The 20,365-nt window shown below is 45.8% G+C and overlaps 2 protein-coding genes across 2 annotated transcripts in view; both read right to left on the reverse strand.

Moving 5' to 3' along the window:
* Nucleotides 1-2,242: 2,242 nt before the first annotated feature.
* prlra (prolactin receptor a) overlaps nucleotides 2,243-20,365 on the reverse strand; it is a 33,822-nt gene continuing 15,699 nt past the window's right edge. The window contains exons 4-9 of the mRNA XM_079658707.1: nucleotides 9,318-9,487; nucleotides 6,065-6,234; nucleotides 4,866-5,007; nucleotides 4,422-4,518; nucleotides 4,144-4,213; nucleotides 2,243-4,036 (exon numbers count right to left, since the gene is read on the reverse strand). Of these exons, the coding sequence (XP_079514833.1) occupies nucleotides 3,047-4,036; nucleotides 4,144-4,213; nucleotides 4,422-4,518; nucleotides 4,866-5,007; nucleotides 6,065-6,234; nucleotides 9,318-9,487 (1,639 nt within the window). The 3' untranslated portion in view covers nucleotides 2,243-3,046. The remainder of the gene's footprint in view (nucleotides 4,037-4,143; nucleotides 4,214-4,421; nucleotides 4,519-4,865; nucleotides 5,008-6,064; nucleotides 6,235-9,317; nucleotides 9,488-20,365) is intronic.
* LOC307024357 (uncharacterized protein) lies at nucleotides 10,172-18,854 on the reverse strand (the record flags this gene model as incomplete). Its single annotated transcript, XM_079658422.1, has 3 exons — nucleotides 18,836-18,854; nucleotides 16,625-18,676; nucleotides 10,172-10,231 (listed from the first exon to the last, which is right to left on the reverse strand). Exons 2-3 carry the CDS (start codon nucleotides 18,605-18,607, stop codon nucleotides 10,172-10,174), a joined length of 2,043 nt encoding a protein of 680 aa, XP_079514548.1. The 5' UTR covers nucleotides 18,608-18,676; nucleotides 18,836-18,854.

The raw sequence follows: 20,365 nt of genomic DNA on the forward strand, positions 1-20,365 counted from the left end.
CACACATGAATTAACATCGATTTAATACATTAATGAAGCCTTTGTTTCTGCTAAAAGAGGTGTCGACCAGCTGCAACAAGAAAATCGGCGAAATCGAGTGTGACTATTAAAAAATCTATTATTGTTATATTAATATTGACAATAACAACCGACCGTCGGAGTACCATTTGCCGGGGAGCGTTCTCATGGCGTCTATTATCAACGCTAGGTCTATGAAGGTCTATGGGACGCCCTGCCCATTGAAAACTGACTTCCAAGGGGTACCCTGTACGTAATAGAGTGACGGGTAGGGGCCCTGACCGTCCGTCAATATGTGACGGGTTGGGAGTGAGAACGTGTTGGACTGTGTCCCCTTTGAAATGTTCTGATAATCTATAAGCAATAAAACTGCAATTCCATTTTCAAATATCAGAGCAGGCCATTCCTACGCTCTGTAGCGAGATTGAATGCGCGAAGACGCCACAGAGATAAGGAAAATCCACCCAAATGGCCTCAGAAGAGGCTGTTTTTGCTAAATCTGTCTAAAAAGGTCAAATATCACTTGTTTTGCATCAATCTTGATACAGGTTACTTATTATATGTTGTACTTTGGATTCCTAAAGCTTTTAGTCTACTAACCCATCATCCAAGGTTAGTTTTCACTATAAGTACAAAATATGTTTTGCACTATAATTTACAGTTTTTAAACAGTATCTAAACATCTATATTGATTCTGACTTTTCTACATCCAACTCACAGGTTTAACATTACTTTTTTTTGAAAAAAGATTATTTATTTAACCCTTTTAGAAGGGAAGATATGGTCATTTGTTCTGGGAATGTCATTTTCGAGCCTGAAACCTGAAAAACAGGCTTGGGGTTTAAGAGGTTTTGAAGGTAATACACAGAAAATATTATGACTTTATAATACAAATGGCCAACAATTGGATCGTCACACTAGTCTGTTATAGGCCCCAAACACAGGACAGGACTTCAGAGAGGGATTGGTTGGTTAATACAATCAGGGATTAGGATATAGTGAGGTCCCCCCCCATCAAAATGCCATGATGCTATGCACGACACATATGGCGATATGGCTTTTGAAGTTGGTTTGTATTCCGAAAATTTACCCAGATAAATAGTAGAAGAAACTCAAAACAAAAACACATGCTGTTTCCTGTCAAAGATTCATGTAAGTGTATCGTTTTGACAGGATAAGATCAAATATGGCAAGTAAATCAACTCATAAATCTAAGTCCTTCTAAGTTCATGCTTTAAGACGAAGATTTGGAGGAGAATGCTGACGACTCTGCTGCACCAAAGTTAAGATTTTCTGAGGACCAGAGAAAGTTTGGAGAGGTGATAGACGAAGACAAGTAGGTAATGTCATTTTGGAATTATCAATGTTATGATAATGTAGGCTACAGTCTAAATAAACTGTAATTTGGATAGCAGTCCTATTGTCTTTGCGCACGAGTAAACAGTTTGCGCAACAAGCTATTCAGACATACCTGTGTGCATGTGCCTTGCAGCAACAGCAGTGAGAATGAAGCACAGCCTCAGGACAAGTATAGGTTTAAAAATGAGTCAGGAAACCAGCAAGATTATATTAATAAAAGACATATCTATCAACTTAATAAAAGTAATGTATGTGCTGATGTTCATGGTAATTCTCAACCTATCAAAAACAGAGACATGTGGAGAGTGAAAGCTTTTTTCATGTTCCATTTCCACATACAGTGACACTGAGTTAGTGAGCACGAAAGGAGTCTTTTAATGATGTTATGTCCCTGCAGTACAATGCTGACCTGGTTTCTGGTGACCATATACAGGTGACAGTTTCTACTCCAGCCATTTTATTATCTTTACACCAGCATGGAGAAAGGCATGTCAGTTCCCCAGGAACTGCATGATTGATGCCATGAAGAATTCTTGGACATTAGATGGATATTTAAAGATGAAAATGTGCATAACAAATACACAAAAGAAGCTATAAACTTCAAATTTCTTTAAGCACATTTCAAGGGAATATGTGTCGTTATCTTTGTTGAGTTTTTGTTATGATTTGATTTGCTGTTTTGAATCAAATAAGTGAAGATTCAAGTTCTGTTTTATATTTTTAGGCTTGTATCCCATTTGATATCATATCTATTGAGTAATATGTACGATTAGAAAAAAACTTCATGATGCAAAAAAAACTTGATAAGACAAAACTGTTATAAATACATTTTATCAGATTATATTTCCAATATGATTCACTCTGACCACCAGGGGGCGCTTTAGGCCCCCAAATGTATTTTAAATGTTCTAGCAGGAGTGTCAGACTCAATTTCATCGCGGGCCACATTCGCATAAAGGTTGCACTCAAAGGGCCGGTTGTAACTATATAAATATATAATATATAAAATAATGTATTAGATTACATTTTTGCCTCTGAATTTGATTATTATTGGATAGGATAATAACTTAGTAATTAATTACGTCTGAAAGCAGAAGGCCAGGGCAAATAATTGCAAGTCTCTTCAGTGCATGTCACAAAACGAGATGCATTGTGGGACATGTAGTTTATGGACAACCTGCTTCTGTAAAGTGGCATTTAACCGTATAATAAACGTATTATATTCTTTGCAAGCTCTTGCGGGGCCACATAAAATGAAGTCGCGGGCCGGATTTGGCCCCCGGGCCTTGAGTTTGAGACCCCTGTTCTACAGGAAGCAGAGAAAATACATTTTATATATTAAAAACAAACATTTCTGACATTTAGATTGTAAACAAATCCTTCAATCAGAGGTTTCCAGCATTGTAGATCAAGTATTTTATGAAAGAAATAAAAAAAAAGTGAATGCATCGTGCCTGACAGGAGAACAATATGTATGACATATTCAAACAAATACTTAATCATGACAGAATATAGAAACCACATAGTTAATGCAATCAATCATATTCTTCATAAAGTTGAAGAAAGAGTATAATTCAGGTAGTAAATACAGGTAATCCAGTGCTTAGTGTGTATAGTCTTTGTCCTGGCCTGAACCAAATCTGGCACAGTGCCTGACGTTATGGGACCTTTAGCAGGATGGCATGTTGCCCATTGTGGCTGTGTCAACATAACCATTCAATGTGAGGGCCGTTTCCTCCTGTAGTGGCATGACAGTGTACATGCAGGCTGTAGGCTTCTGCGTAGTGCTAACTGTTGAGGACGTGTAGCAGTTTCCTCCTTCTCCATTTGTCTCCTGGTCCACTAAAGGGCATACGTCTTCCCCTGTCCCCTCTCTTTGCAGCAGTAGCCTGTTATCACAGTCCACCCCCTTCACTTTGCTATAGTCCTCCCCCTTGGGCAAGTTGGGGCAACCTTCAATGTGACCACACCTGGACACCACTGGCTGCAGGAGCACCATATCCTCCTTGTTGACCCTCTGGACTTCAACGTACTTGGTGGCAGGCGATCGTTTGCGTCCGATGTTGGAGATGTTGACATCGCTCCGGGTTTGGAGTTCCCGATGGGCCAGTGTCTGGGGATGGAGATGATTTTGTTTGTTGCTCAAGCAGAAGTCCGTGTAGCTCGGTCCCAGAGCATCCTTGGTGCCAGGCTGGGTGAGGAAGGAGGACGTGGAGAGGGAATGCTGCTTGGCCGTCTCAAGTGAGCTCTGTTTGTCCAGGGGGTTTGAGCCATATTGAGGCAGTGGAGAATACAGCGAGGGCCAGGTCTTCACCTTCCCACTGGTGTCGTGGTTGATAGCTTCCTCCTTCCAGCCCCGTGTCTCCATCAGACTGCTCTCCCGATTTGTTTGCCTCTCTTCTTCTTTTGTTTCACCGCACTTGTCCATCAGCAGAGTGTGGCTGTCGCAGCTGCCCCGGCCTGAGTCACTGTCTGATCTGGAGTTCTCAGATTTAAGGCAGCCGTCAAGTAGATCCTTGCTCTCCTCCAACATCAGCTCCGGCTCCTCTGGGACATACACCTCTAAGTACTCCACCAGCATCTCCTCGTATTTAGATGTTGAGGTCGGAGGGAAATTGGGCACAACCAGAGCGCTGAAGATCTCGTCAGAGTTGCCATTCTACACACAGAGAGGAAAGCTTGATTACAGAAAAGCAGTAATGCAATCAGTTGATATTCTCAGAGTTACTTTATAAATCTGAATTTGTTCACATGTGGCTGTTTTACCTTGAGAAGCTTATTATCAAATCCTTTGATTTTAGGACCAGGGACTGGCGGCAGGATACAGTGCTTCAGACTTCTCCCACAGGAGAAAAGAGATATATGTCAGGGATGCAGACAAAATTAATAAATATGAGAAGAAAATATAAAATCGTGAGTATAAGCTTAAGTGTCACATCCTCTGGAGATATTTAACAGTTTCTGGAGCATATCACGGATTCATATCACATCAAAAAAAGTTGAACGAACAAACTTAATGGAATATTCATTATTATGGTTTTTACCTGTGACTGTTCATGTGCAGCAACCATGTGAGGATGAGGAAGATGAAGGCAGAAAAGACTGCAACGAGGATCCACATTGTCTTCTCCCGATGGAAATCTTTAACACACATCGCAACAACGCAAGTTATTTCTTCCTAATATTATTGGATTATAAAGTTTATTGCTTATTTATTAATGATAATCATTCTACTTATATTCCATCACTGGAGACTAAAGTTAGCTTAGCTTAGCACAAAGAGAGGAAACAGGGCAAACTGCTAGTCTGGTTCTGTCAAGATAGCAATTAAGTATATTTTAAGAAAGTAAATGTAATATACAGTATATGTGTTCTGTAATGTTAGTAGAGAAGGCAAGACAGGTTTATTCATAGAGCATATTTAAACAAAAATAAGTTAAAAGTGCTTTACAAAAATAATAATGACATTATAGGAGTAGATGTCTTACAGTCAGGAACTTTGACGTAGGAAGTGGAACTCCATTCACTCCAGAAGCCGTGATCGGGTTTACAGCGCACCTCGACAAGATATTTCCCCCCCGAGCGCAGGCTGAAAATGTTAAACATCTTCTGCTGGCCTGCATGGTGCATCTGGAAAAAACAACACAATAACACAGTGAGCAGATATGCACAGTGTGTTGGAGCTATTCATTGTTTTGTAATATTCTAGAGTTTATTTTCTTGCTGTTTTGTAGTAAGTTGATCATTATTTAGTGTCGTTATTTAAGTTAATTTGAGTTATAAATCAGCTTCAGGCCCTGGTTGATTTGGGCTTTGTTTGCAGACAGATAGAGGAGGGTTTGGACACCGGAAACTCAAATGATTTTTTTGGTTTTTGTATCATGGTAAGAGAGGATCTAAAAAACCATATTCTTTGTGCTGTTTGATTGTTGGAAATGGAGAAAATAAAGACACAAAAGGAATTATTTGCCAGGAAAATGGACTTTATCCTGCGTAAAATATCCTACCTGGTGCTTCTGTGGCAGTTTAATTTTGAGTTTTTTGTTTGTTTTTGGTTTGAAGACAAACAGCTGAAACAATGTGCAAATCCATATTTAGTATTAAGTATGGTTAAACTATTGGAGTAGATATAAGAGAAGGTTAAAGTGCAGAACAGCACCTCAAGTTCACTAACATGCAGTAAGTTGATCATTATTTGGTGTCGTTATTTAAGTTAATTTAAGGAGTTAGAAATGCTTTTTTTAAAGGCAGTTTCAGGCCCTGGGTGATTTGGTCTTTGTTTGCAGACAGATAGAGGAGGGTTTGGGCACCGGTAACTCAGATGTTTTTTGTATCAGGGCAAGAGAGGCTGTAAAAAACAAGGTTCTTTGTACTGTTTAATTGTTGGAAAGGGAGAAAATATAGGCACAAAAGGAATTATTTCCCTGGACAATCGACTTTATCCTGCGTAAAAAAACCTTATCCTTTGGCAGCTTAACTTTGAGTGTTTTATTTGTTTTTGGTTTGAGGACAAACAGCTGCCACAATATGTCAATATATACTTAGTATACAGTATGGTTAAAATATTGGAGTAGATATTAGAGAAGGTTAAAGCGCAGTACAGCACCTCAGGACTAGTTCACTAACATGATCACTGGAACATTTGAACCATTGATTGGCTCCCTATGGTGAGCACCAGGTGACGTACCTCCCAGTCGTCCTCCTCCTCCTCCAGCCTGACGCGGAGCTCGTAGATGAGAGTGATCCAACCGGAGCGGGTGTCAGCTTTATGTGGCGGTTCCCATGACACAAGGAGGAAGGGCCAGCCCTTATCCTCCATGACTGCCACTGTCAGCTTCTCTGGAGGATTAGGCTCGACTGGAGAGGAAGAGAGGAAATGTGAATAAGAGAGGATGTGTTTTCTTTGTTTGAGGGTTAAAAGGAGGAAGATAAAAAGTATTTAAACATTTACATAACCAGGCATGGCAGGATGGGAATATTTCATGTCATAACTACCAACATAATTTTCTTGATAATCTTTAAAATATGCTAAACAAAATTGCAAATCCTGGAATTACTATACCTTACACTCTGATCATAATTAAAGTGTGTTGCCTATGGGCATAGAAAACACACCTTAACACCATGAAAGGGCATGTGTTGTGCCGTGTGCAAATACCCATGCTCACGTCCAAGTCAAGTTGAAGAGATGCCAATTAGAAGGCTAAGATGAATAATGACATCAACGTTGGTAAATACTTGGTGTTAAATAAGTTAAACAAATTAGTGATTTCCATTGCGTCAGAACTGACATTTAATGGAAATAAAAAGCTTCTTACAGTAGTTTGTAAGCCAATCAGAGGCTGAGCACACGTAATATTATGCAAGGGTTTTTATGGTCTTCATATTAATTCCTTGACACCCTTCATAACAAACTTAACAGTACAATCTTGATAATTACTATAAACTCATATTCATGAGTTTTTTAAAAATTATTATTCAATGTTACGTTGAGAAGTGGGGACTGTGAAAAGAGGATTATTGTTTTACTTGTTTTTTTATAAACGGCTCCTGATCATTTAAAAGCAAAGAAAATAAAACCTTGGTGAATTAATTGATACAAAAAAAGAGAACAAATTAGGTCTTTTGCGTGAGTCTTCTTTTTTTAGTTAATAATTCCAGTTTTTAAATAAGGCTCTATTTTAAGACTCTATTTTTTAGTCACTCTTTCACAATTATCCCAAAAATGGAAATGTATAACAATCAATTTCTTGTGACTGTTTTATTTACCATGATTTGATATACAATCCTATATCATATTTAAACCAAGTAGCAAAAGTGTGTGTGTGTGTTTGAGATAAATGTTAATATTTAGGCTTTAAGTTATCTTCACGGCCGACACATTGTAAGTTATTGTAAGTTAAGGCAGATAACAGAATCATATCAATGCAGCTATTAGAGACGAGAGCTAGAGGAGCACTTTGAGATAAGCAGTCTCAAGGGCAGCCAGTGTTACTTTAAGCCTTTTCATTATTTTATGAAACAGACAACATCAAAGCCGTGGGAACATGTTTCAAATGGGGGGTGCTGTGGGGATGACACCAGGGCTGGTTCTGACAAATATGCTGCCCTATAGGCAAGATTTTAGCTGGCAATGAAAAACCTCTACAAAAGACAAATACACTACAAAAAGAGAAACATATTGACATGGTGGATAGCTTATATAACAAGGCTTCAAATGTATTTAGTATTATAACATGTTTTAAATGGAGGGGTGGACTTCACATCCTCTAGGGGGGTCCGGGGGTGCCCCCCCGGGAAGATTGTTTTAACATTTTAAAGTCAAATGCTTCAATCTGGTGCACTTTGAGCACCCAATTACTAGACTGATCTAGAGGGTACAACAGATCAGTTTGCTTACTTAACATGGGAACATTTCCAATAACCTACCATAGCCAACAACAAATAAATGTAACTTATTTTATTTGTGTTTATATATTTTTATATTTTTAAATCTCTCCAGTTTTAAACTATATTTTTGGTTTACTGTCCTATAGTATACATTGGAATGATTTCAAACCTGTTTTTATTTATCCTAATAATTATAAAAGGTGTGCCTTGGAAATATTTGTTTACATAAATTGTGATCAAAACGTTTGATACTCACTGAGATAACTTAGACTAAAGTGAACTATCCAAACCCTCAGAGTCCTTTACCTCACTGAGCCTCTCAGTCTGACAGGACAGAGCTCTCCCTCAACATTATTGTAGAAACAGCTTCTTATATCTGTTAGCGCAGCAGAAGCTAACAACAATCCCCGCCGGTACCACGGTATCCCCGCGGTATCCCCTCTCTCTATCTCTCTCACTTTGGCTGTGAGCTGCGGGCGCCTGCTAAGCCAACATCCCCCACTTTCATCACTACAGCGCCCATCATACAGGGCAAATGGAAAATGTAACCGGGTTGAAAAAAGGATGTTATCTTTACTTAATTATGAATGTTGTTACATCAAGGCTGAAAATTCGTTTTTTTTTTTTTATTATATCTTGTTGAAGTGCAGATCCCCTGTCCTCCACCAGGGGGTGCTGCAGCACCCTCAGCACCCCTACTTCCCACGGCCCTGGACAACATGCATTTTATCTAGCAACATGACAGAATGGGACCTAATTTCTACCTCATCTAATATTAATATAATGTATTCATAGTACTGCCCACTATTTATATTTAATCAGATGAAATAAAAAGGCTGAAATTGTTCTAAATGTTTCTTTTAGCCAACAAATCCCACGAGGAGACAAAAACCAGCAGTGTGTGTTAGCTAATCTCTCAGTTCTAAACACAACTTGTCTGAGGCTTCCAACCCAAAGCCCCATTTGTTTCTACTTTTAGGTCAAAAACATATAAATATGTAATTGAAAAAATGGCTGTGTAATTTCCTAAAACAGCAGGCCATTGTAGAATCTAAAAAAACATCACTCGACGGATATAAAATAGCCTAATTATTTTCGGACTATTTTCAGCCATGGAGTAATACATATTCTGTGCTCTGGTTAGTATTTTCAGCTGCAGGACTGTGTTCCTGGGAACATGTCAGTGCTACAGTTGGGCTCTCTTATACGTTTTATATGATAGTGTTGCACAAAAGGATAAGCTATAGGCTTGGAATGGCAATATTTAATAGGAGCATCAGTTAATTTATTAGAAATATAGAATATCAACAGATCTATCCTTTAACGTTGCTCAAATTCTCTTAATTTCGACTGCACATATCAACCATTTACTGTAAAAATAGTGACTTTCATTGCACAGTTACAACTGAATGGACGGTGAGTACCCAGATTGCCTTGTCCCCAGTGTTCCACTAAGCAGCTGTGTGTGTTAGAATACACTTTTGTAATCCTTATGGGGCCATTGTGTCTAGAACGAACATCACAATAGCAAACAGAACGTGTTTCCTCACCAATATAAACCACATCTATGTCCACTGGATCGGAGAAGGCCCTCCCCATTGCGTTGGTGGCCACCACGCTGATGTTGTAGTTGACCCAGATGGATGTGTCGTTCTTGTTGAAGAAGCAGGAGTTCTCTCCAGCTGTGTGGTAGTCGGGACACTCGTACACCGTCTCGGAGCTGTAAGAGAGGAAGGGGAGCAGCATGTCATCGCATGTGTGCATGTGTACTGTACTGCACGGTCACATTTCCAAAGAACCGCATGCATTCTTTATGCTACATTTACTTATACGATATTTGTACTGTACTGCACGGTCACATTTCCAAAGAACCGCATACATTCTTTATGCTACATTTCCTGAAACTTTGTATGAGTGTGTGCAGGACAAGATGAGACACTAAGAGATCTTAGTAAAATACAGAACTAGAAGAACATTTTCTGAGCCATAAACAGCAGCCTCAGCCTCGCCAAGAACACAAACAAACCCCTAGCTGCTTATTCTAAAATCTGAATGAGCTGATTAATAACTTTAGGAAGTCTTGACATTCTTTTTGCCCAAGTTTTTCAATTCTCTCTCTGAACATGACAGACAACCATGTCTTTGAGTCGGATTTGTGACATTGAAGAGCAAAATCGTGTATAAGATGCATGTTGAGCATTGTTCTGTCGACTTCGTGGTGCTTTTTTTAATACTGGGTAGTTTCCTTTTGTTGAACTATGTAGTAGGCTAGGCTATGCCCTTTAGATGAGATGATATTATCTTCCTCATACCGATCACTTTTTGCATTGCTTACATTGCCAAATTCATTCCTATCTTTTAAATCAGAGCCTTATGTCTCCACCACTTCTCAACACAAAGCCTTCTATTTGAACTTCAACTTCTCCAGAGGCCTGTACGACGAAGCCGGTTCCATATCCATAACCTGGATATGTTAGAGTTACCCGGTTTAACCAAAACAAACGCGCTCTCGCTCAACGGCCCGACGCTGGTTCTCAACTCAAGCCAGTTTTGCCCTATCTAGTTAGGTGCGCGGTCAGATGAAAGGGGTGGGGCTAGCAACATTTGACCAATCACAAACATGGACAAGCGTACTGACAGCGCAGCGCGTCATACTTCCTGAATGAAAAGTCAACTACAACATTAGACAAATGAAGACGTTAAACTTTAAACATCCATGACTTAAACACTTTATCCAGGAGAAAAGCCACATAGCTGCACCTGCAAGGTGAATACAGCTGGTAAAAGAAAAAGCGTTTGAATGCGTACATTAACAGGTTTATGATATCACTGCCCCCCTGAAGCTTCTAAGACAAGAGTGGATCTGACTTTAATTAGGCTACATTTGACTCGAGTGTTCGTCAACTTAATGTGTTGCTTAAAATAATACTTCTGCATACAGTATGTGACACTGTGATGTTGCACGGCCAGATACAGCCCAAGAAGCTGACTCAGATAAGGAATTATATGATACATTATTATGTGATATCATGTGATTATGAATGATAATGGGACACATCGACGTCTGCACTCACAGTGCTGCGGACTGTACGTAATGTTACTTTGATCCGGTTACTTATGTTAACTTATAGCAGATATTTAAGTAAGCTTTCTTAACGCTAATGTTATAATAGTCAGATTGCTCTGAAGATGGGAGGTGATATTCTATTCATTTTCACGTTCACACAATTCCTGCAACTTTCCTGCAACGGCAGTCCAAACTACCTGAAGGCTCTGTGCTTGGACCCCTCCTATTCACCATCTACATCAGGGGTCGGCAACAGGCGGACCGCGGTCCGGATCCGGACCCAGACGCCGACCTATCCGGACCCGGAGCTATGATCAATATATTAATAGGGGATTTTTCGGCGCCTCCCGATTTTTTAACGCTGATTTGGGTGACTTGTGTAATTCGTGGAGAACCGAAGAGTTTTAGTTGTGGGGGTGGGGAGTCCGTCCGTCAGTCCGACTGACGGACAACTTCTCACTTCAAAAAAGAAAAAGAAATCTAGACCGCAAACATAATTGAACAAGCGAGTACCTGTTTCTCCAGTAGGGCCTAGCTCATTTCGTGGCATCGGCAGGCAGTGGCAAGTACTTCCGGCATCTGACACAGAGGCCGCTACTCCGTGGTATCTGTGGCAAGTACAGGACTGTCTCAGAAAATTAGAATATTGTGATAAAGTTCTTTATTTTCTGTAATGCAATTAAAAAAACAAAAATGTCATACATTCTGGATTCATTACAAATCAACTGAAATATTGCAAGCCTTTTATTATTTTAATATTGCTGATTATGGCATACAGCTTAAGAAAACTCAAAAATCCTATCTAAAAAAATTAGAATAGTTCCTCAGACCAAGTAAAAAAAAAAGATTTATAACAGCAAAACACAATCAAACATTTGAAAATGTCCATTAATGCACTCAGTACTTGGTTGGGAATCCTTTTGCACGGATTACTGCATCAATGCGGCGTGGCATGGAGGCAATCAGCCTGTGGCATTGCTGAGGTGTTATGGATGCCCAGGATGCTTCAATAGCGGCCTTTAGCTCATTAGCATTGTTGGGTCTGGTGTCTTTCAGCTTCTTCTTCACAATACCCCACATATTCTCTATGGGGTTCAGGTCAGGGGAATTTGCAGGCCAATCGAGGACAGTAATGCCATGGTCAGTACACCAGTTACTGGTGGTTTTGGCACTGTGGGCAGGTGCCAGATCATGCTGGAAAATGAATTCCTCATCTCCATAGAGCTTTTCAGCAGACGGAAGCATGTAGTGCTCTAAAATCTCTTGGTACACAGCTGCATTTACTCTGGGCTTGATGAAACACAGTGGACCAACACCAGCAGCTGACATGGCTCCCCAAACCATCGCTGACTGTGGGAACTTCACACTGGATTTCAAGCAACTTGGATTTTGCTCCTCTCCAGCCTTTCTCCAGACTCTGGCGCCTTGACTTCCAAATGAAATACAAAACTTGCTTTCGTCTGAAAAGAGGACTTTGGACCACTGTGCAACTGTCCAGTGCTTCTTTTCCTTAGCCCAAGTCAGACGCCTCTTCCGTTGTCTTGAGTTCAGAAGTGGCTTGACCATGGGAATACGGCTATTGTAGCCCATTTCCCGGACACGTCTGTGAACAGTGACTTTTGATACCTGGACTCCAGCTTCAGTCCACTGTCTTTGAAGCTCCCCCAAATTCTGGAAGCGACTCTTCTTCACAATGCTGTTAAGGCTGCGGTCATCTCTCTTGGTTGTGCAGCGTTTCCTGCCACATTTCCCCCTTCCAACAGACTTTTTGTGGATGTGCTTTGAAACTGCACTCTGTGAACAGCTTGCTCTTTGAGAAATTTCTTTTTGTGTCTTACCCTCCTGATGGAGGGTGTCAATGACGGTCCTCTGGACAGCAGTCAGATCAGCAGTCTTCCCCATACTTGTGATTTAGTTTACTGAACCAAGCTGAGTGTTTTTCAAGGCTCAGGAAACCCTTGCAGGTGTTTCGAGTTAATTAGACGATTCAAGTGATTCGTTGAACACCCTACTAGTATACTTTTTCATGATATTCTAATATTTAGAGATAGGATATTTGAGTTTTCTTAAGCTGTATGCCATAATCAGCAATATTAAAATAATAAAAGGCTTGCAATATTTCAGTTGATTTGTAATGAATCCAGAATGTATGACATTTTTGTTTTTTTAATTGCATTACAGAAAATAAAGAACTTTATCACAATATTCTAATTTTCTGAGACAGTCCTGTATATGCCACAGATGCCACAACTTGCTGTGGCAAGTATATGCCACAACCATGCCACAACTTGCCGTGGCAAGTATATACCACAGCTTGCCGTGGCAAGTAAATGCCACAAGTTAAGAGAAGGTTTATGGTAGCTGCCACTCGCCTTCCGTGGCAAATGCTGATATTTAAACCCGTATTTATCGCGTAAAATGTCGCTGTTTTGGCATGACTCAGCGTTCTGTCAAGAACTCGAACAATATAAATTGTTCGCCAGTTTCAAAACGCAATAAAAGGGTGGATAAAAAAGCATGCATTGTGTCTTGATTTTTAATATGCTGTCATGATTGTCTTAACGGAATTGAAGAAACACACTCCTCAATGTCAGTTTCGGTGATTTATTGACAAGGATGACGACACCCTAAAACAGAATAATGCAGCAAGATTAGCTGACAAAGTATTACATCCATGCAATTCAATCAACACAAATATATACCACGAAACAGAGTATAGTAGTATAATAGTATAATATATATATAGTATAATATATGGTATAATATAATAGTGGAAACAGTCTTACATGAATGAGTGGACGAACGTCTCAACTCGAGGCGGAGTGCATGAACAATGTTTGAACTAAAATGGCCGCTCGGCACTTCCGGGTCAGAGCACGGCATAACCGGGCAGCGACAGCAGTGACACTGCCCTCTAGTGGCCGGCGATAAACTCTTCATCCCCCCCAGACCGGAAAGCTATGGGCCGGAATAGGTTAACGGTCTACATCCCGTATCCAGCTGCCAGACTCGGGCTCGTAACGTGCAGGCGGCCTCCTCAAGCGGCCCGGCCGAGTCGGCTGGGGCAGCGTCGGCGGCGACTGCGGCACCGGGAGCGGTGCACCCAGGAAGGCACCCGTAGGAACAGCGAGGTCAGAGGACGCCCCATCAGCAGGCGTCGGTGGGGAAGCGCCAATAGCCGAGTCGCGGGGCCCGACAGCCGGCCGCTGAGCAATCCCCTGGGGCGTCGCCCAGCCCGGGTGGATAGGTGGGGGCTGATGACCCAGGGCAGCGGGCGGCGGCGACGGCGCAGCCGACCGCTCGCGGGCGCAGGGTGTGGCCGGCGTGTAGGCACGGAGGAACCGCCGGTTGCGCAGTGTCAGACGTCCCGAACCGTCAACCCTGACCCGATACTGGTCGTGGCCCGGCGACTCCACCACGATCCCCGACCTGTCCCATTTGTGGGGGCTCGGGCCTTGCTGGTTCTGGAGGAATACCCTTTCGCCGAGTGCCAATGGGCGGAGCGGTCTCGAGTGAGTCCCCAGAGACTCGGTGGTGCGGGACATACGGGTCCGAAGGGCGTCCTCCTTCGCCGCCCATGCCTCGCGCCATAGCAGGCGGATATGCGGGTTCGAGAACTTCTCGAGGCGGTTCACGAAGGAGAGCGAGCCACGAAGTGGGCGGCCGAAGATGATCTGTGCTGGCGAGAGGTCGCAGTCGGGGTCAGGCGTGTTACGCAACTGCAGCATAGCACGCAGGAAGCGGTCCTGATCAAGGCTAGCCGACGGGCCGGTGTTGGACATCAAGAGGCGCTTAGCAGTCTTAACCGCAACCTCCGCCCTCCCATTCGACTGCGGAAAGCTAACGGAAGACACACGGTGTTCGACGTGCCATAAGCGGAGGAAGTCCTCGGTGTGGCTCGCCTTGAATTCCGGACCACCGTCGCTCGAGAGCTCCTCCGGTACGCCGAAGGTGGCGAAGAACGACCGGAGGTGTTGGACCAGGCCAGCTGAGCCCGCCAGGGCAGTACCCGCCGTAGAGCTCAGGACCTCTACCCAGCCCGAGAGCCGATCCCCGACAACTAGGTAGTGACGGCCCCCATAGTCGAAGAAGTCAGCAAACACCGCCTCGAATGGCGTGGACGGGGGTGGGGACGGCCGGGGGGGGTGTAGCCGCCTGTGACGGAGCATTGCGGTTGCAGTCTGCACACCCGTCCCTGGTGGCCTGAATGTCCCCGGACATCCCGGGCCAGTAAACTATGGCTCGGGCATGCTGCCCCATGGCTGAGGTCCCCTGGTGAGCGGCATGGAGATGCCGAAGGACCCTCCCACGGAGGGATGGGGGAACCACGACGCGGTCCCGATAGAGCAGGACGCCGTCCTGGGCGTAGACGGACTCACAGACCGATGACAGACTCGCCAGGGCAGGGTCGTTAACGTCAATCCCACCCTCTTGCTCGATGAGTTGGAGGAGGTGGCCGAGGCATCCATCAGCCGCTGTTTCCCGTGCGAGGAGGGGCCAAGAGACGGCTCCGAGCTCCCGTGCGTCGTCGCGGATGGAGGCCATGAGTGCTGACTCCATGGCGTCAGGCCCGCTCGGCAGCCCCAATGAGAGGCCGTTCGCTGAACCCGAGGGGGAAGGATGCCTCGACGTGGCATCAGCGGCATAGTTGCTCTTGCCAGGCAGATGCACAATGTCGAAGCGCCATGGGAGGGTGCGCTGCTTCAGTCTAAACAGACGCGAGTTTGTGATCTCATCCAGCGTACGGTCGCCAAAGATTTTCACCAACGGCTTATGGTCGGTGACCACGACGAGGTTGTCGGACCCCTGCGTGAAGTACCGCGTCTGTTCCAGGCCCCATGCCACAGCTAGGGCCTCTCCCTCGACGGCTGCATAGCGCTGCTCCGCAGGGGACAGGAAACGCGAGCCCGCGAGGGTGACCCTCCACCCTCCTGGACAGCAGTCCGGTATGCCCGAGGCACAGTGACAATGTTGCTGGAGCAGGAAGTAGCCAATGCCACGCATGGACCAGTCAGGGCGGAGGCAGGTACGCTTCTGCATGTCGTAGATCTCCACGCCCTCGCGGATGGCCTCCATTATGGCTTGCTTGGACGTCTGGAAGGCCTCCTCCAGAACGGGGGACCATAGGAACGCACAGCGTGGGCTGAGGAACGGCTTAAATGGAGCCATCGTGTCACGCAACTGGGCGTAGTTAGCCACCTGGTTGACAAGGCCGAACCAACTCCTGATGTCCGTCGTGGAGCCTGGGGTGGGGAAGTCCCGGATGGCGTCCAAGTATTTTGGGAGCGGTTCGATGGTAGATTCCAACACCCTGAAGCCAGCGAAGTCGACGCACCTCTCCGCGAACTGAAGCTTGTCCGGATTCAGCACGATCCCCGATCGGCCGACACGCGTCAGGAAGTCGATGGTCCTCCACCAGTGTTGCTCCAGGTCGGTGTCATAGTGGATGGTGTCATCCACACAACGTTCCTTGCGTTCATAGTCCGAGAGGACGGCGTCAAACCGACGGTTGTAGCCATCCCCTGACGACAGGAAACCCTGTGGTGCCCTGGTGTAGCGCCAACGGCCGAAGGGCGTGATGAAGGTAGTGAGGTGGCGATCCGACTCACGCAGGGGAACACTGTGGTAGCCGTTCCAGGCGTCCGTGACGGTCTTCCAGGTGCCCTTCGGGACGCGGCGTGCGAGGTGGAACGGGGACTCAGTGGCGAAGGTCTCACGTTGGCAGAACTTGTTGAGGGGGGAGAGGTCCACGGTCCTGCGGGGGGAACCGTCGTGCTTCCGAGTGACTACCATACGATGGCACCACGTCACCGGCTCGCCGTACGGCACGCGTTCAATGACCCCAAGGGCTTCGTCCCGCAGGAGGTCATCGTGAACCCTCCGCTGCCAGTGTAGAGGCACCGTAGCCGCGGTGTGGCATGCCTTAGGCGTAGCTGCGGGGTCCACGTGCATCTCGATAGGCGGCCCCTCCATGCATGGTAGTGCCCGATGGGGGCAAGTATTGAATGTCGACGAGGCATATCTCCCGAGTAGCCAACCTTTCATCCGGTTATTGTTCTCTGGCGTACAAGGGAACGGCAGTGCTGCGGGGCGCGCCGGGGGGACCGTGCGCTGAGGACATGAGCATTGGGCGTCCCCGGGGTCACTTGGCCCCACGCAGCCGCCGTTGGTTGACCTCGTCGCATTGATGGACAGGGGCTGGACTGGCGTGTCAGCCGTGTCAGGGCTACGCCTGTCCTTGGGCCCCCTTGCAACGTCGTCCGACGGGAAGTTAATGGGCAAGAGGCCGAGGTTGAGCAACGACTCGTAGGAGAGGTACATGGCCCGGACTGAGCTGCTCACATATACCATGGAACGGCAGGATGTAGTACGGCCCCCGCTGCAGGTCGTCGAGAGCCTAGCGAAGAACGCTCCCTCGATGGCTATAGGGGAGCGGTTGGCGGCCAACAGGCTGAGGCTGACGGGTCGCAGGTCGTCCCGCGCGAAACCGCAGGCCAGGAACTCCTCCAGAGACCAAAGGTCCGACTGCGCGCCAGTGTCTGCGACGGCAGATATTCGAGCTCCGTCGGCCGAGCCCCGGTTGCTGGTGCCATCCCTCGGCCCGACTGGCATGTCCATCGAGATGGTGATTAACGCCCGGGGGTGGTCTCTCAGCCTGGCTCGCCTCCATTCGCCCTTGGAGAAGATGTGGTGCTCGAGTATGATAGGTGAAGGCCTGTCGACACAGCCGTGCGACGTAGGGGCGCGGCGTCGGCGAAGGCTCCCGCGACGTCGGCCAGGGCGGGCTCCAGCTTGCACCGACGAGACCTGGGATACCAGCTCCGACCCCATGGCGGCCTGTTGACTGTCGGATGACGGCTGTTGACGCCTCTGTTGTCGGCGGGCCCTGTAGCAGCCGATGCACACCTGGTGAGGCTTAGGATTCCACCCGCGAGGCCCCTCCGTGAAGACGTTAAAGACGTTCTTACATTCCGGACACGAGGCACGTTTAGCCCCGTCCGCGGGGCTCGGGGCGGGGCTCGCCTGTGGAGTCGTCTTCAAGCGCCGGAATGACGACATGGCTGATAGGGAGGACGACGGGAGAGCGTTACGGGCCATCTCTTTGTTCTCGACGAGTGCAATCACGTCATTAACTGGCTTGACCAGGACGTCAGTTGTCCCTAGCGTCTCGCGGCGTATGTCCGAGTCATAGATGCCATTGAGCAGCACATCGCGGATAATGTGGTCGGTATAGTCCACGTCCTTACCACACTCGCATACCGCATTATATGCGCATGTCTCTGCTTTACCCCGCACTCTGGCAGCGAATGCGCGGAATGTCTCGTCGCGTTCCTGGCGTAACTGAAGTAGTTCGGTGCGCAGGACGCATGTAGCAACTGGGATGACAGCTAGGGAACGCATGACAGTGATCAGGTCTGGCAAGGGTCCGGAAGCGGCGTCGGGGACGGCTTTCAACAGGCTGTCTCCAAGTACAGGCCCAGCGCACTGAAACAGCTGGAAGGGGGCCTGTGCGTCCCCTATGCCTGAGCCGGCGCGGAATACATTCCAACGGCGGATGAACACGTTCCATTCCTCTATTGACACGCCCACATCAACTTTGGGCCGATCGAGTCTCGGGCCGTGAGGGGCTGGGGCCTGGGCTGGCGCGGCCATGACAGGCGCTGCGTGCTGGTGGCTACATCCATGAATCGTCAATATAGCAATGACGAGTGCTTCAGACAAGTCATCGGATTTGAACTCGCAGCCGGGGACAGGGCATCCAACAACGACCATGGTGTCGTCATGAAGAAACACACTCCTCAATGTCAGTTTCGGTGATTTATTGACAAGGATGACGACACCCTAAAACAGAATAATGCAGCAAGATAAGCTGACAAAGTATTACATCCATGCAATTCAATCAACACAAATATATACCACGAAACAGAGTATAGTAGTATAATAGTATAATATATATATAGTATAATATATGGTATAATATAATAGTGGAAACAGTCTTACATGAATGAGTGGACGAACGTCTCAACTCGAGGCGGAGTGCATGAACAATGTTTGAACTAAAATGGCCGCTCGGCACTTCCGGGTCAGAGCACGGCATAACCGGGCAGCGACAGCAGTGACACTGCCCTCTAGTGGCCGGCGATAAACTCTTCAGGAATAACATGGTTTGTTTAGATTAATTGATATCAATATCTAATAAGAATAATCTGAAGCATTTAAATAAAAATGTTCAACCAGAATTAAAATATTTTAACAACAAAACAGATACAATGACATTAATCTGTTTATTAACAACGAAAATAATACAAATTAAGTACATATGCCTGGATTTAAAGAGCCTGTGACACGATTTCCCCCCATCATCCAAACCCATCAATTTGAATAAATATTGTCCCCTTGAAAACCGTTACTGAACTGATTTTGGATATTTGTACTTTGACAACCATTAATCTGCCCTTCAGTGTTGACCATTTCCTGGATCTTCTCGGGGATTCTTCAAATTCCGCCAAATTATGGGTGACGTCAATGCGGGCACAGCGCTCCAGCTGCACCGTTCAGGATCCCAGCATCTGCATGTAAACGCACGATGGCGCACACAGCAGCAAGCTCAGACAGCGATGACAGTTTAATTTTGAACGTGTCTGAGAGCTCATATGAGGCTGAAGGATCGGTTTATTTTGTATCTGTTAGAAGTTTAGGAATTAGGTGCGTCAATATGGGCGATCATACGGTCATGTAGCCAGTGGTGGACTGGGACTAAAAATCAGCCCGGGACTCTCGACCGGCCCACTTCGGTACCACTAGTAAATTGTCAACGGGGGGAGTGGGGGATGTGCTAGTGACTTATCCGACCCGCCCACTTCGGTACCGGCCCATCGGGATTCGTCCCGATGGCCAGTCCGCCACTGCACCCAGCCCAGCCCACGTAAACTGTCAACGGGGGGAGCCTCGCTGCGGGGAAACGGTGGACCTAGTGTCCCGATCGGAGTGGGAATAATAATAATAATAATAATAATAATAATAATAATAATAATAATAATAATAATAATAATAATAATAATAATAATCCGTGCATTTTATCCATTAATTTCCCCAACATTGTGGTAAAAAAAAACACACGTTTAATCCATGTTGGTGTACTACTACAACCAGTGGTGTAGTGGGGATGTTTTTACTGGGTGGACGGGGTGGTGGGTGGACGGGAGACACTATGGACGCGCTCGTGAACTGTCAACGGGGGGAGGGGGGCTTGGGGACCTCTGTGTCGCCTGTCAGCGCAACTTACATGATGCCGTTTAGACAATATAATAATAAAGGGCGGTGCCGGCTGTCAGCGAACCGATCAGCGCAACTTACATGATGCCGTTTAGACAATATAATAATAAAGGGCGGTGCCGGCTGTCAGCGAACCGATCCGGCCTTTCTGCGCGACTATCACTCAAATGCGGGACATAGTCTCAATGTGTGGGACGCGGGACAAATAATAAAAATGCTGTGTGTGCAGTCCCGCACAGTGCGGGACACCTGGTC

Source organism: Notothenia rossii (assembly GCF_949606895.1).
Source record: "Notothenia rossii genome assembly, chromosome: 11".
NCBI lineage: Eukaryota > Metazoa > Chordata > Actinopteri > Perciformes > Nototheniidae > Notothenia > Notothenia rossii.